This window comes from Amblyomma mixtum, chromosome 1 (genome assembly GCF_055824585.1).
Source record: "Amblyomma mixtum isolate Tamu chromosome 1, ASM5582458v1, whole genome shotgun sequence".
NCBI classification, from domain to species: Eukaryota; Metazoa; Arthropoda; class Arachnida; order Ixodida; family Ixodidae; genus Amblyomma; species Amblyomma mixtum.
The window spans coordinates 34,433,990-34,450,028 of record NC_143012.1 but is presented as its reverse complement, the minus strand read 5'-3'; the positions used below and the strand labels follow the sequence as shown (position 1 = coordinate 34,450,028).

Sequence of the window (16,039 nt, the reverse complement as noted above, 5' to 3'; positions counted from 1 at the left end):
TTGTGTCTGCACCATGCTTCTTCTTTTTATTTTACAGCGAGAGCTGTTAAAGCCACATTTCCTGCTTGCATGGTGTAGATGTCGGTGTAACATAAAAGAGTACAGGAGGGCATGAAGGGTGGGAGAAAGGAAGCTGCACGCCCCACTGACAGAATTCAGTGATGTCACACCAACGCTAGTATTAATTGGATATTCTGGTGACCGTGCGGGATGCATAGATGCATGGCCATGCTTGAGGCATGCCTGCATTGCACCTCTAGCTCCCCCCAAACCCACCCTTAACAATGCGAGTAAATAGCAAGGTCGCGATCAGCTGTGCGACGCATTCCATAACTCTGCACACGGTGGGGTGTGACACATTGTTCAGGTTTCCTGTGACGACTTTTTGCCTGTGCCGTAGGCCTGTTGTGATGAACGGCAATGGCATTGGAGGCAGCGACTATCCGTGCGCTGCATCAGCAGCAGGGACACACGTCAGGAGGCTAGCTGTGCTCATCTCCGCATAAAAATTATTTGCCAGAAATTCTAGGTCGAACAGAATCGGCCGACACTTCGGCTCACGATTCCCTGCATTTCTATCGCATGTACATTTATCAAAAAGCTTCATTTACGGTAGAGCGAAATCTACACAGAGAACAAGCGATGCGGCATCTTACATGTTAGCAAGCAAACTTGTGGTCGAGAAGCCCTCAAGGTAGCTTTGGTGCTATTTCGAGATTCTCGAGGAAATCCTCGCTTTTCCTCAAATTGAGGAGTGGCTTCAGTGGAGGTTCGATTCTGAAATGAAAAACAGGCCTTGAGAATCGCTTGGAGTAGAACCACCGACTCTGAGAATGGAAGCGTTATGGGAAAAAAAAAAAGTGGACATAGACCTGTTGCGTGCCATGTGCCACAGGGGATTCTAATATTGTTCATAAATTCATTGGGTCTGTGGCCACGAATTGCATCGCTGTGTCTCTCTCTCCCCCTACAGACCACGGATTGCATCGCTCTGTGTGTCTTTCCCCCTATTTTTTTTTTCTTGCGAAACAATTCTCATTTGTCGGTTTTTGAAATCTCAAGCCGTTTGAATGTCTGAATTGAGAGTTGACATTTTTCACGTTTGACCTGATTCAGGATGAAGAAGAAAGTGGACATTATCAAGGAGATCAAGATTCAACTTCCTGACGGACTGGACTCCTCGGACGCGGTGAGTTGATGAACCGGCACACCACTGGAAGCAGGGTTTTTCTTTTCTCGTCTTCCCTTGTTTTAATTTGTCGGGCACGTATGCACACCTGTTTTGCTTGATTCGTCGCTGTTTCCAGTTATTTGCAACACATCTTGTTGTGGGGACTGTCCACAGTTAGTGTCGGCACTTACTGTATTTACGCGATTCTAAGTGTTTCAAAAAGTTCAGAAAAAAAAAAAGAGTTCATTGCCCTCTATTGTAATGCATACGAAATTTTTCATGCTTCGACAAAGAAATGATTCATTTCATTTGGAACAACCAAGTTTATTGCAATTGTTCTAATGTCACGATGGAGCAAAAGGAGCCATTGTCTCAGTCACATTTCTGGCGGACACCTGTTCACCTTTGAATCAAAAATCTACTCCTTTTAACAATTCGTAATCAAGCACATGCTGCCTTTGAACTCCATCCGCATCAGGCCTTTCTGCCTCGTCAGCTGCATCTGCCAGTCACGCACATCCAGGAACATCAAATGCACGTCTGGTTCTTTCACAACTGACATTTCCATGTTGGCTCAAGTCCGGGTCGGTGCCTTGCTGAGAGAACACTTGAGGTGCTTGCGAGCCCTATTGGTATCCACAACTGCTAAGCAGGCGATATCCATATCGATGCACAAAATATACCAAGTCACGATATTGTGAGGGTGTGGTGTGGTTTAATTTTTTCTGGGAAAAATTCCGCTAGGAATGACATGCACATTAGAATTGAGTACAAAAATGAAACTATGCCAGCAGCGCCCTATAGTCACCGACCTTAAAGAATGGCAGCATCGTATTGTTTACTTAGCTGTAATGCCTACTTAGCCTACCGCAGTCATGGATAGCAATAAGCCTTGCAAGCACCGGAAATGTGTTGGTCAAATGTTTAGGGGAATCCCCCAAGGTGGAGTAGATTTGTAATAAGGCAGTAATTACTCATTGACATCCACCCAAGCGCAGCCATACAGCTACAAAGGAAAGCTATACGGCTTTCTCAGAAACTTCGCAGTTAAAGAAAAATTCGTCCTGGTCCGGGGTTCGAACCCGGGACCACCGCTACACCGGAGCAGTCGCTCTACCAATTGAGCTAACCGGGACGGCAAGCTTATGGTAGGGCGAGAGCGAATTGATCAATAACTCGAAGTGGGCAAGGCTACGACCTAGACTTGAGCTGACATGGAAGCTTCATGGAAGAGTCCACTATGAAGTCGGGCTGGAAAAAAACAAGGTTGATGTTTTGTGCGGAGACCAGTTGCAATCGGGCAACGTCATTTGCGCTTGGGATCCTTGAAACTTATACACGTCCTTGGCAGAGGCAGAAGGACAGGATTTTTGCCAGCAAGTTGACTCCGAAGGGTTTCAGCGGGACTAAGAAGAACCACATTCCAGAAATAGAAAAAGCTTGCTCACTTCGGGAAACAACAGTGGGCAGACCACAGGCCTGTGGTTACAGAAGTTTAGAGCCATGCAGCTGGTGGCGCAGAGCGGTTGAAGAGCAACAGAGTTCAAAGTCAGCACGTTCCTTGATTCCGAAGTGTATGCTCTGAAGCAAATGGACATCTACCAGAAAGGTGGTAGAGGTGGTGGCGTCATTTACTTTATTGCGACATAACAATGGTTGCTTGTACTAAGTGAGGAGATGATTCATTTCTTTATCGAAGGACGAAAATCTGGTGCGCATTACAGTTAAACGGATTGCAGTTTTCTTTTTTTTTTTCTGACCGTGAAAAACGGATTGGGGGCTCGTTAGAATCTAGTAAATACAGTGCTTCGACGGCACTGAGGAAGTGTTAATAACTATACCGGTATTTCATTCCCAGTAGGCATTATTTTTATGCATGCTGTTTTTGAGTTTCAATTGTCCTGTTCCTTATTCTTTGATGCTGGCATTACATATGTGTAGATTTTTGCTTGAAGGTTTTCAGTATCGGTGAATGCATAATACTCTTTTAAGAAGTCAAGCACATCATGCTCTCGCAACCCATATATATATACCGGGTGTTTCAGCGAACACTTTCAAAAGTTCGTAGAGATAGGAAATCAGAAATAGAAAAAAAAGGTTTTCAGGAACATACTCTCTGCTGTGGCGGACAAAATTTACCATAAGAAATACTATAATAATGTAGCTAATTAACTAAAATCCACTAATTAACCTTTTAATTAAAACAGTTGGGTGGTTAGTAGCAATGGGGAGTTCGAAGCCATGGACAAGACGATGTTATATCATTGCCAACTACGTGGACGTCGATTTTGAGAACCCAGATTGGCGTTGGCCTTGTGCCCTGTCTGTGCAGTCACCTTGGGAAGGAGTTTTTTTTTTTTCTCTCATCACTCTAGCGACGTGAAAGGAAAAAACCATGCTTCTGTGACAGCGTACAGAGTTCTCTTTAGCGGGGCCGGTATCTTGACATGCATTGTGTAATTTCTATCAAGCGTTCATTTCTTTTATCCTTTGTAGCCTTGACACCTAACATCTACGAGAATGCCTTCATAGATGAAAACTTCTTGGCATTGCAGCACGACGTTGTTTCGTACCTGCTGCCTTGATACAATTGGCGTGTGCACGAGCAGACACGTCTCGTGATTTGTAAAACGTAGTCCGAAACCTTTACCTCAGATGTTAAGCACTTTCAAGTCATACAACAAACATGAATGAACAAAATTTGAATATGGTTTTGTTTTAGTTGGTTGCAGCCACTTGTGGGCACTCCACGAAAGCACTATTACTTTTTTTTTTTTATTCGAGCTGTTTGCCATCAGGCATAATGAAAAAGGAAAGAAAGTTATAAAAAGGAGTGCAAACAAGCCTCGCTTAAAAAGCGGCAAAAGTTCGTGATATAGCGATTATCTAGAGTCCACTTGGTATAGTCGTCTGCAACGTCCCATCGCAGGCCAACCTTTCTTAGTAAACGTCGTCTCACGGAAGCTGTAGCCGGGCGCAGCACCACAATGGGGACACTTGTCTGTCACTTCGTAACGTTTGTCACGCCACCGATGACGCACAGAAGGAGTCAGAGCCGCTCCTGCCCGAATCCGGCGCACAGATACCTCCTCCTCCCGAGTGAGACTCCGGGGGAGAGGGTACGAACACAGAGGAATTAGAGCGCGTGTTTGCTGACGCAAAGACTATTTCTCGGAAACATGGGACAGGAACGGATCTGAGGGAAGAGGGGAAGGTGGCGGGATATCGGATGTGTCAAGGTGTGTCATTGCATCCACATGAATATTATGCGGATCCTGGGCATGCCCGCGAATCCAGTGTATACGCACAGGACAGGGGTATTTTGTGCAAAGTTGGTGAATGGATTGTGTAACTTAGAATGTGTTCCGGACAGCCTTAAGCTGCTTAAGGGCGGCAAGGGAGTCGGTGTAAATGTGTACAATATCGAAAGTAGGTACTATTACTTGGCACGACAACAACTAATCTTCACATGATGGCTCAAATTGCTTGCCGTCCATTACGATGCACAGAAGAAAGCGGTCTTTCATGGAGTTCACAGCAGATTAAAGCATCTCTCTGGGAATATTTTCAAGTGATATTCTTTTACGTTGCTTCAGGTCTGCGAGGCTGGCTGGTTCCGTCTTGAAAACTTTGATTTTTTACGTATCCCCACAGAAAGAAATCCAAGTGATAAATCGGGTGACCTGGGAGGCCAGGCTGTGGTTCCACCACGCCCAATCCATTGGTTGGGAAAGAAGCCGTCTATGTATTGCTGAGAGGATGAAGAAAATTGCGGCGGGGCTCAGTCATGCTGGAACCACATTTTTTTAACACTGCCAGTGGCAGCTGTGAGGCAAATTCAGTCTTTAGAACGCTGTCTGTGTACTTCTTTCCAGTAAGGTTTCCATCGATGAAGTAAGGACCTTACTTGAAGTAAGGACCTTACATCGATGAAGTAAGGACCTTACACGGCCGGCATAAATGCCACACCAAACATTTGCTGACCATCTTGCCTGGTGCTTGTGCTGACGTAGCCAATGCGGGTTCTGATCGCACCAGTAATGGGCGTTGTGCAAATTGACATTCGAATCTGCAAAATTGGGCCTCGTCCGTCCAAAGCACTCTGTGGAGAAATCCCGGGTCTTCGTCGCACTGAACCTGGCACCAGTTTTAAAAATCAAGCCTTTTTGAAAGTCATTTGGTGTCGGTTCCTGGTGAGGACTCACATGATATGGGTGGTAGCTGTGTCTTGAAAGTGACTTCCAAACCGAAGTCGGACTCGCTCCACATGGGCTTGCTATTTCCCTGACACTTGCTTCCGGCCTGACAGAGACGTAAGCGAGGACATCAGTGTCAAAATCGTCGGTTGCACTGGCTTGTCTCTTCCTTTTCTGAACCTGGACTAAATCGATTGAATATCGATGTGAATGTGGGACAAGTCGGCACACAACAACCAGGATGTTGGGCAACATACAGTCTGGATGCCAGCTCCGTGTCCATTTGCACGGTGACATAAGCGAGCACAATGTCCACTTTCTCGGCAGCTGAGTACTGGAGTTGCACTGGCACAGCCATTCCCACTACCCACACGCTGCGGCGTTGAAGTTTTAATCCGAGACGACACATCCGTACATTCAAGTAATTTGAAACACTGTCACTGCAATGGCTGTGTCGCATGCCAGAACAGAAATGTCAACGCTTTTTGTGAAATTGGAACTACATACTGCAAGGACAACTGCCTAATAGCATGCACCCACTGTCGCCCTCCTCGCTACGTGGACAAAACTTATGTCTGATGCGGTTCGTAACATGCAGCGATTATAGAACAGCTCAGCGTAGTGAATAAATGAAGTGAAGGTGACGCCTCACATCTTGCCCGTCCGGTAGCCAGATCAGAAGTGGCGTGAACAAAAGAAGAAAGAAAGAAAACTGCAGGCAGCGCCTATCAGGATTCTCAACATGGACGGTCGCGTAGAGGGCGATGACTATCCTCTTTCTTGCGCCGAGTGACGAAGCAACAGATAACGCCGGCCGCGGTCTAGGCTGAGCGCTGAGGCTCCCTAGCGGGGGAAATTAGCACAGAGGTTTCGAATTGGGCGCCACAATCACGTCACCAATGGACATTGCGTTCGCACTAGACTTCCGGCGCTCCTCGTGCGCCGATTTTTGGTTTCGTGCGGGGAAAACGCCAGATTTTCTCGCGCTGCAGGGCTTTAGAGTGAATTTTTCTTCGTTTTAAAAACTGATATAACATCGTCTGGTCCGTGGCTTCAAACTCCCTATTGGTATTCGACACTGACGGGACCGCGAAAAATTGTAGAATTATCCGAATGTCGAAATATTGAATGAACAACAAAAAACAATGTTTGCCGCAACAGGACATACCTTTATTTGGCACAGAAATCTGTTATCGTCGTCTGCTTTTCCGAGCGAATTTGAGCGACTACGATAGCTCTAACAGCTGCCAGGTGCTCCGCGGCACACGCACCGTCAGGGATTTGTTCACAGAAGTCCTCCCGCACCGACAAGGCTTCTGCGGCATCTTTCACTGTGCACTTCGGCATATGGGACAACTGCTGTCGGTCAGCTGACAGGACACGAAGGCGAGGCGCGCAGTGCCTGCGCGCTACCCACTCGAAAGCAGCGCGGGGAAATGGTGAAGCGAGCCCGCTTGTCTGTTTTTTCAGCCAGCGTGGGCTTCAGCGCTGATCTTCCTCTGATCTTTCCTCTGATCTTCTAACTCTCCTCTATCTGCACGTGGCAGCGGTGGTGGTTGAGCCAGTAGGCAGACCCGTGCAATTTTTTTTTTTCATCCTTTTCTCAGTCGCAACAACAGCAACAACAAGCAGCGCAGTAAACACGCTGACAAGACGCGCAATTACCAAAAAAGGCACCGCCTTATGGTTAAATAACCGCGATCGTAGCAGCAAAAACACATGGAAACGACGACACACGTCAAAACGAGACTTGCTGTCGATAGGGTTAAGCGGACGACACCAACACGACTGCTGCGACACAACAAAGCACAAAGAAAAGACGCTAGCTGCTTCGGCCGCCGCTAACCTCGCTCACGCTGCTGACGACAATGACCATACGGATGGCCTATCAGCCGTACAGTAGCGCCGTGGCAGTGTTTTTTTTTCTTTTTGCTCTCGGCGCACCGGCTTGGCGGGCTGCGGAGTGAAGTCAAATTAACCGATGCATGGCAAAATTTGTTCGAATTAACGAGAGTTTCGCCCCATAGACTCCTATGTATAATTGTAGGGACCTCGCGAGCACGTCGAATTATCCGATTGTCCGAATTAACGGGGGTCAAATTAACGAGCTTTCACTAGCCACCCAACTGTGTTAATTGAAGAGTTAATTAGTAGATTTTAGTTAATTAGCCGCATTATTGTATTATGTCCTATGGTAAATTTTCTCCGCCGCAGCACAGAGTATGTTCTTGAAAACTTTTTTTCTATTTCTAATTTCCTATTCTTAGGAATTTTTGAAAGTGTTCGCTGAAACACCCGGTATATGTACATAAACATTCTCATGAGGCTACATTGTTCGTGATGTGTTCTTTTTTTTTTCCCCCATCAGAACCAGATGCACAGCTACAAGAACAGCAAGAATGGCTCTGCCGGGAAGGCAGGTGAAACCAACCGCAGTCCCCACATTGCCTACGGCCGCATGGGCTGCTTTTCTGCCGCTGACAGCGCTGGCCCTAAGAAGCGCCACGACTCGGGGCATTCTCAGGGCAGCAGCTCGTCCACAGACGAGGTAGGCAGCATGTGCCTCGTTTTAATCTGGGCCCATTTAATTGTGGAGCTTAAAGGGGCCCCGAAACACAATCTTAGTTGACTGTTTTGCCTCTTGATCGCATACAGTGAGGTACAATGGTGCTATTAACGTCGGTAACACCGCATATATTCCGTTTTTTTATTATTTTAATGTCCTCCCAAAAACAAATTCATGGCTCTGATGGTGCCCCCACACAGTGGCGGGTTTCAGCAGCGGATATGACATCACCTGGCGCGAGCTTGGTGATTGGACAAACAGTAAATATACTGCAAATTGAGTGAATAAATAGATACACATTTTGTCATCTGTCGGTGTTTTATATTAGATCAACAAAAACAACCTGTTCGTGTTGGATAAAAGCCCTGCAAAGCAAGTAAAATAAAATATACACCACCAGGGGCTCTGGCATGGAAACGACGCTGCCAGTCTGAGCAAGAACGAGTTACAGAGAGCAGGCAACCATGGAGTACAAACTTCCGCGACGTGCTTTGGCAGGCTGTTTTGACTGGTTGCGCCAGGTGCCGTCATCGGGAGAGCGAAATAGGAGTGGGAAGCCCCGCCAAAATCGAGTTGAGGGCAGCATTTTGTTTGCTTGAATTTTGAAATTTCTTCATTGAATAACTCCCGTTCCTGTGCATCGATTCCTGTAATTTTTTTTAAGTCAGCATCTGTGTGACATAAAGAATCCACCTGAAGTACCGTATTTTCAGTGTATAAGACGCACCTGCCATATATGCAGGCTGTTATTGAAAAAGTTGGCATGTAAGATGCATAAGATGCACCCGTGTATAAGACCCACCCCAATTTACCCAGTTAGGCTAGTGAGGCTTAATTAAACATGCTTGTGTGACCATCGTGAAATGCACCGTACCTGTGAGTTCTTAAGCAACGCTAAGTGATCGATAAGGCAACATTCATGCCATACCCGCCCACGTTTTAGCAAAAAAAAAAACGAAAGAACTCTCCTTATGTCCATAACAACATTTTATTTTCACTTAAAACCTTCGAAGTCTTCATCTTCGGATGCGCTATCAAAAAGTTTGCCCCTTTCTGGAGGCAATGCAGCTGAAACATTCTCTTGGCCCAATGCACGTACTACGTACACAGAGCAAACAAAGTTGCAAAGGGAGACTAAAAAAAATGCCGGCTTGTCTTGACAATGGCGAAAAGCGCGATTGTTGCCATCTTTTTGGCATTTCACATTACTTTTGCTTGGGGCCTCCAAAACGGCCGCGTGTTTATGATCCCGGAACTCATCATCCCCGCCGTTTCATGATAAAGTTCACCTAAAAAAGTTGTGCATGGCGGTCCCCGTATTATAGCCGTATTACAACCGCGTTATTGGTAGCGATAATTTTCCGGTGAAAAAAGCTTCAGCATGAACCTGAGAAATTTCTGAACTCAAAAAAAAAAAAAAGCCGAAAAATTCGCGTATAGGACGCACCCTTGTATAGGATGCACCAGCAAGATTTTTGAAAAAAAGTCGCGTCTTATACACCGGAAAATACGGTATAGCCGGTATCCCCCCAAGAAGTGTTTCTAGCCCCTTTAAAGGGGACAGGGAAGGAAATTGAAAGCGGCCTGACTCATTTGATTGCTGCGTTCTCTTGAGGCGGTGATGTTTCATATGGGGAATTTTCCCCTTTTTCGGGAAATTTCGTGGGTAAAATTGATTGAAAAGGGAATATTTAGAGAGTTTCGGGTAACCTTGAGAACTGAAATTGTCTCACTTTTTCCGAATTGCTTTAGTTATCAAGCTGCTGCAGAGTAATGGGGATTGAAATATGGATTTCTTGATCTGACTGAGGGAATTTTTGGTTACGGCATGGAACAACCCTGGACAGAGAAGCTACTGTCACTGCAAACGGGGCATTCTTGTAACCTTTCTAGATTACAAAAGGCAGAACAAAAACAAAGTAAAATATAGCTGTCATGGCCACTGACCATTTTCACGACGAAACTACAGTGACATCTAATACCTCGCTTGCAAGTATTTATAAAGGCCAGACCACACTGCTACTCTATAGTTCTCTTGAAGTCGTTGCCTATATCATAAGTCCGAAATGCGCGGTGAGAACAAAACGTTGCATTTCAATCCCAAATTTCTCGGCAATAAAAATGTTGTTTCTGCTGAATGGATGTCAGCATAGCTACAAAATATCCAACATTTAAACTTTATTGAGGGCAAAAATCGGATGAAATTGTCTTCAGTCTTCCTGCGCTAGTAAGTTACCAGCCGAGAAATTCCTCGTGGGTCTTATTCTTTGATATTCAGCGCACTTCACTATTTGTCAGACAAAAATAAATGGGCATGGAGTAAAATCCTTGCAGATCATCAGCACAGGGTTCCACCAGTAACCGATGCATGCCTGAGTTGTAGCTGTGACCTGAAATTCTCAACTTCCGAAAAGTCAGTCGCAAAGGATCGGCCCTTACGTATTTTCAAACTAGCTTCCACAGTTGCTAGATTAGACAAGTCTGGTCATAGCGTCCTGGTGCATAAATCATTGGCTTTCATTGTTGCATTGTTGGCGTTCTACGTCACACCAGCGGTAACTCAGGACGTTCCACGTCCGCCGCTTACGAACGTGGGTGGCGCTGATGAACACTCTCAAGGTTAGGTTATTTGTAAGCATAAATACCCCCGAAAGCAGAAGGTTTGACAGCCGTAGCTCAGAGGTAGAGCACCGGACGCGTAATTCGGAGGTTGTGGGTTCGGATCCCACCGGCGGCATGTGGTTGTTTTTTCTTCTGCTTTTCTTATCAATTAGCTTTAAGCGACAGTAATATTCGTACTTGATCAACACCACAAAAAAATAAATTAATTAAAAAAATCTCCTGTGCCCCTTGGTTTCTGTGGCTGTTGGCTTCTCTCATATTTATAACGAGCCCCTCATTCCCCTTCCCTTGTTTGCTTAATTGTTGCTAGTTGATTTTCAAGGCACTACGAGGCTCACGGGATGATGCGTCCTTTTTTTGTCTGTTTGTTTTTTCTACCAGTTGCTGTACAAGAAGACGCGGCGCGCCGACACCTTTGGCCGCAACCCCAGCGGTGACAGCAGCGGTGGCAGCACCAACGGCCAGGACAGTGTTGTGTCTGCCAGCACGGCACGCACGGGTGCGAATTCATCGTGCGACTCCGGCGCCGAGAGTGACCCGGCCGCACCGCCCTCGCCCGACTGCCTTCTCCTTGGTGGCAGCCACACGCCACTCGCCCGCTGCCGACCCAACCTGCCCAAGCTCGACGAAGACCGGGTCCGCGAGAGCCAGGACTCCGGACTCGACGCTGAAGTCACCCCTCCCGTCACGAACCCCTCGTCAGACGCACTGTCGGAACCAACGTACAGCAAGCTCGGAGCAACTTCCCCCGACACGCGAGCCCCTCTGCTGCAGAGTCAAGCTCTGGCCACTAGCGAGCCGTCGTTATTTGAGGGTCCTGAAAATCCTCCGGAGCCCATTGAGCCCATCCCACCGTACAGTAAATTTGGGTTGGCGAGGAGCACCGAGGAAGTATCCCCCCCGTATGCAACGGCGTGCCGGTCTTCTCCCGAAAGCGGACGGCTTCGGGAAGGGCCGCCGGCACTTCCGTACTCTCAGCTCGCGCTTCGGCGGCAGCCTGGTGCGAGCGGTATGGTGCCTCCGGCGTTCGCCGCCACGGACGTCACCGTCGGCTTGGCTCTGGAACAGCCGAGGTTCCTGCCCCACCTGAAGAACTCGCCACAGGTGCCATTCTTCCCCAAGCCCCCGCCCAGCGGATACGTCACCGTGGGGCAAGCCATGAAGCCACAGCCAACAGCTGAGCCACAGTCGGGACAGGGTTACTCCAAATTCAGCATCCAGCCGCCCAAGCCACTAACCAGGCCCCAGGGCTCGTCCGGTTACGTTCCCCTCCAGGAGGTCATTGGTGTTCACCAGGTCCCTGTGCCAACGACGGCACCGGTCGCCGAGGAGGAGGAACCCAGTCCTTGCGACGGCGACTCTTCGTCCGATGACGTGGCCATCGTGGGCGACGACAACAGCAACAATGCTTCACTCGAGGACTTTTCCTTTTCAAGTGCCTCCGGGCCTAGTGCGGACGAACTAGCGGACACCTGTCACTCGCCGAAGCGCAGCACCATGGTGGGACAGCAGCCGACCCCTGGCTACGTGGCCGCTGCAGTCGTGCCTCCGAAGCCATGTCCACTTGACCTGTCGGGTGAGCCACGGGTAACGTCCAACGGCTACGTCCCTCTGCCCTCGACATCTCCTGGTGATGCTCGGGGAGCAGTCGGGGGGGACTATGTGACACACACCGCCGCTTTTGACTGGGGACGTTCTGCGCCAGCGGACAGTGAGGTGGACATGGACGAAAGTGGTGCGCTGACTCCGCCAGTGTCCGGTGCAAATGGATATGTTATGCTGCCCACCACGGTGGATGCTGTCGGTTCGAGGACACCGGCGACCGTGGGTTTCGTGCCGGGTGTCAAACCGGGGTCGTCGTCCTCCCAGGTGGACTGCTCGGTGTGACTCGTGTGAGGCCCACTGGAGGGCGCCACTGATTGATTTAGTGCTGCCGGCAGCTTGTGCTTTTCGCGGGCTCTGCTGCTGTGTGCGTGAAGGTGTTGTTGCGCCGGAGCCGCCGCCGTCGCCACCTGGTGGCCTGGAGACTTGTGCCGTGACTTGCCTTGTTGCGTTCTCTCTCCGTTTTTTTTTTCGTTCTGCGCCATTTTTATTGCCTGCCCTTAGCCTGGTTATCTCTCAGGGGAATTGTACGGGGCGCGGTTCTCGATACGCGAGACTCTAGTCATGAGCGGGAGTGCTTTTTTTTACATTACGAACTCGCCTCTCAGGACAGTGACGACTGGGAAACACGGCCTCGAGCTGTGTAATGTGGAAAATGCAGAACGCTTTACATTGCTACCATAGCCTATTCAGGGACAAAAAAAGTCTTGGCTAGTGCCGAAGGAAGGAAAGGCTTAGGGCCCTCTGTCAGTTCATTGTCATTATCCTCATCTTAACCAGAGTTGCTTTCTGGTGGTGTGCGGACACAGGTGTGAGAATGTGCGAAATGGAATAGGTAAAAAAAAGTTTTTGTTTTTTTTTTGCATTGTGGGGCACCTTTGCCCTTTTGTTTCTTGTTATCTGGCATTTTTTTGATGTTCGAGCCGGTTGTCCAAATTCACTAATGGGCCAGTGTCTACTTTTGGCAACGCATTTTGGCTTCGATCAATGTTTGTAACAATGTTATTCGGGCGAGGAACAATTGAAGGCTGATGGTCACGTTGTCTAGCTCATTGAGTCTGGATTAGCTTTTTATTTGTGCCAAACTGGGGCATAGCCTAAGTTTCTTGTTGCTGAGCTTGTTTCTCTGTAAACTGCGCAGTTAATTATGTCACAAGCTGTGAGGACATCTTGTACAAAAAACTTTTCCCCCGCCTTTTTTTTTGGTATTGTACAGGCACAGAGTTTGTGTATAACGTTTCATTCTTTAGCGTGGTTAACTCTCCGCAGTGTTCATTGTGATTGTGCAATATGTTTCGCTTCACAGAGTTCCCGACAAACCTCACCCTTTACATTGAAGCAGCCATAGATGTGCTGAAATAGCACCGTGTGAAGAATGAAGCTAACATTTGAAGTGTCCCAGCAGCTTCACTGCAGCATTATTTTTCGAAAAAGAAAAAAAAAAGTTTCGTAGACTTTCTATAAGGGTAGATTTTTATACTCTAAGCACATTCTCCATAGCCCTGTATTGGAGGTGCTACTTCAAGCGCCGTGTTGTTGTAGGCATGTGCAAATAATGTTTTTATTTGATGCGAAAAGATTTTTATTTTTTTTTCATAATTTGCTGTCAGTAATTAGACTTGGTATGTAGGTAGCACGACACGGGTTGGCATTCTTCGAAACATTTATTTTTCAAATTTTGTGGCCAAAAAACGAGTGGATAAGCTTTAAAACATAACCGCCAAAATTTCAAACATTCACTCGAGACCCACGGGAAATGTTTGCCTTCTTGCCAATTCAATTCAAGAATAACGATAAATGCTTATAATGCAAGCAGGAGTTCCAGAAACTTTATTTGTTCGTGATAATGCCTCTAAATTCATGATGCCAGTCATTCAAGTGATGTACTATTCCATTGGATATTCAAAATAATTGAATATTTGCACAAGCATACCATGTCATACTGTGCTGAGTACTCTCCTCCACCCCGTTCTGTACACATGCCGTTTACCAGTGCAACTGCTGCAGTGATAGCTAGCACATCATCTCCTTACTCATAGGCATCCATCTGTGAATAACCCATCTGCATATCTGGTGCATATATGTTGCATATATGGTGCGCCGCTCGCTTTAGAGAAGGGTGTGGGGTGTCTTGTCGGCACCCACACCGTTATGTTGGCTTTGGTGCTAAGGTGTCACTGGTGGCAGTGAAAGAATGCTCATTGAGTGCTTCTTTGGAGTGTTCCCCGCGCACTAGGCATTTGTGGAGAGGCATTACACCCTGTACATGAACAATTGTGACCTTCACAAGTTGGAACACCGCGCTGCTTGAGCTGGCTGGCTTCGATACTGCGCTATATGTGTGAACGCTTATTGCAGTGTCAGTCACAGCCCGCTGAATCGTGCATTACCTGCCAGTGCTGTGGCGCACGTGTTTTTTTTGTTTTAGGCGCAATTTGCCGACATTTGACTGCTAGGTAGCGTTATGCAGCGGCATACTTTGTGGACACTTGCCAGCTTCAGTGTTTACTGCGAGGGCAAGCAGTATGGCACTTGTTGGAAAACACCGCTAGACACTGTATACGTCGAGGCTGTTTCTTGCTCCGACGGTGTCTCGCGATGATCACTTGTGGTTACGAAGCCAATTTTCAACAAGTGGTGAAGTCAGCAGCTTACATGTACAAAAAGGTCCCTTGTCTTTGTTTTCTCGTGTCCCAGCTTCGGAATAGTAGTTGCTTTTCTGCCGAACGCCCCGAGAGACACAACTGAGACTCTTACCTTGTGCCAGTTCAGGAAGTAGCGAGCCGTTTAATGTCAGGGAAGGAATTTAGGCAATCGTTCCGGATTTAAATAGCAGTGCCTCTGTTTAGACTCTGCGGCAGAACGACAGCTGCTCATAACCTGGACCAAGCATGCGCTTGATGCCTCCCCACCTATCGATGCGGCACTTGGTCAGTGTCGGGCCAAAGTACTGGCGCACCATATCGGTTAACTTCGCCGGTTAACCATATTAACTGCTGCTTTCACATTTTTCACAGTTGCAGCAAAAGGGGCCACCACAACTCTTGTGAAGCCCGCGCTGTATTGTTTCTTGCCCCCGTACGGCATATGTTGATGTCAACGAAAGTACAAAACCACACGAGTCGATGACAGGGGTCTTCCCTTACAGAGCCACTATTATTTGTTTCACCTGCTTGCTCCCTTTTTTTTTTCTACCCCCCTTCCCCCCCTGTCTCACGCCAGATGATTAACTTCTTTATTGTGTTGGCAAGGCTTGTCAAGAGCCTGGCGACCATTTCCTCGCGTCTTGTGTGTTTGTTGTGTGCGTGTATACCATGTTGTGTATGGCATAATATAACGCTGTCGTGTGCCTCCAGAGGCGGTTCACGATAGCGCAGAGATATAAATCTTGCGACAGGTGCCTGGCACATTTGCCTAGTATTTGAGAAAATGATAAATAAAATCTGTTACATGCCCTCCTCCATTGTTTCTCGGTGCTTGGGTTGCTGGGTCCAATAGCATGGTCCAGCAAACGGAGCTAGTCACAGTAGTGACTTTAGCTGCGACAGCGGCACGACAACTTCAAATCGTGCTTGCAGTATATTTGCTTCAGATATCCACATCAGCTGCGATAATGGCACGATGACTTCCGATTGTGCTTGCAGTCTACTTGTTTCAGACATCCACATTTTTTTGGGTCACAGCTTTGCCACTATTCGTCGCCTTGGTTTGGTTTGGTTTATGGGGTTTAACGTCCCAAAGCGACTAAGGCTATGAGAGACGCCGTAGTGGAGGGCTCCGGAAATTTCGACCACCTGGGGTTCTTTAACGTCCACTGACATCGCACAGTACACGGGCCTCTAGAATTTCTCCTCCAAAGAAATTCAACCGCCGCGGCCGGGA

General features: G+C 47.6%; 1 protein-coding gene across 4 annotated transcripts in view; it reads left to right on the top strand.

Moving 5' to 3' along the window:
- The window catches only part of LOC149365985 (uncharacterized), a 195,152-nt gene extending 179,537 nt beyond the window's left edge, over positions 1 to 15,615 (top strand). For all 4 annotated transcript variants that reach the window (XM_089547455.1, XM_089547453.1, XM_089547454.1 and 1 more), the window contains 3 exons: positions 1,117 to 1,189; positions 7,736 to 7,915; positions 10,937 to 15,615. In XM_089547455.1, the coding sequence (XP_089403581.1) occupies positions 1,117 to 1,189; positions 7,736 to 7,915; positions 10,937 to 12,442 (1,759 nt within the window). In that variant the 3' untranslated portion in view covers positions 12,443 to 15,615. The remainder of the gene's footprint in view (positions 1 to 1,116; positions 1,190 to 7,735; positions 7,916 to 10,936) is intronic.
- The last annotated feature ends 424 nt before the right edge of the window (positions 15,616 to 16,039 follow it).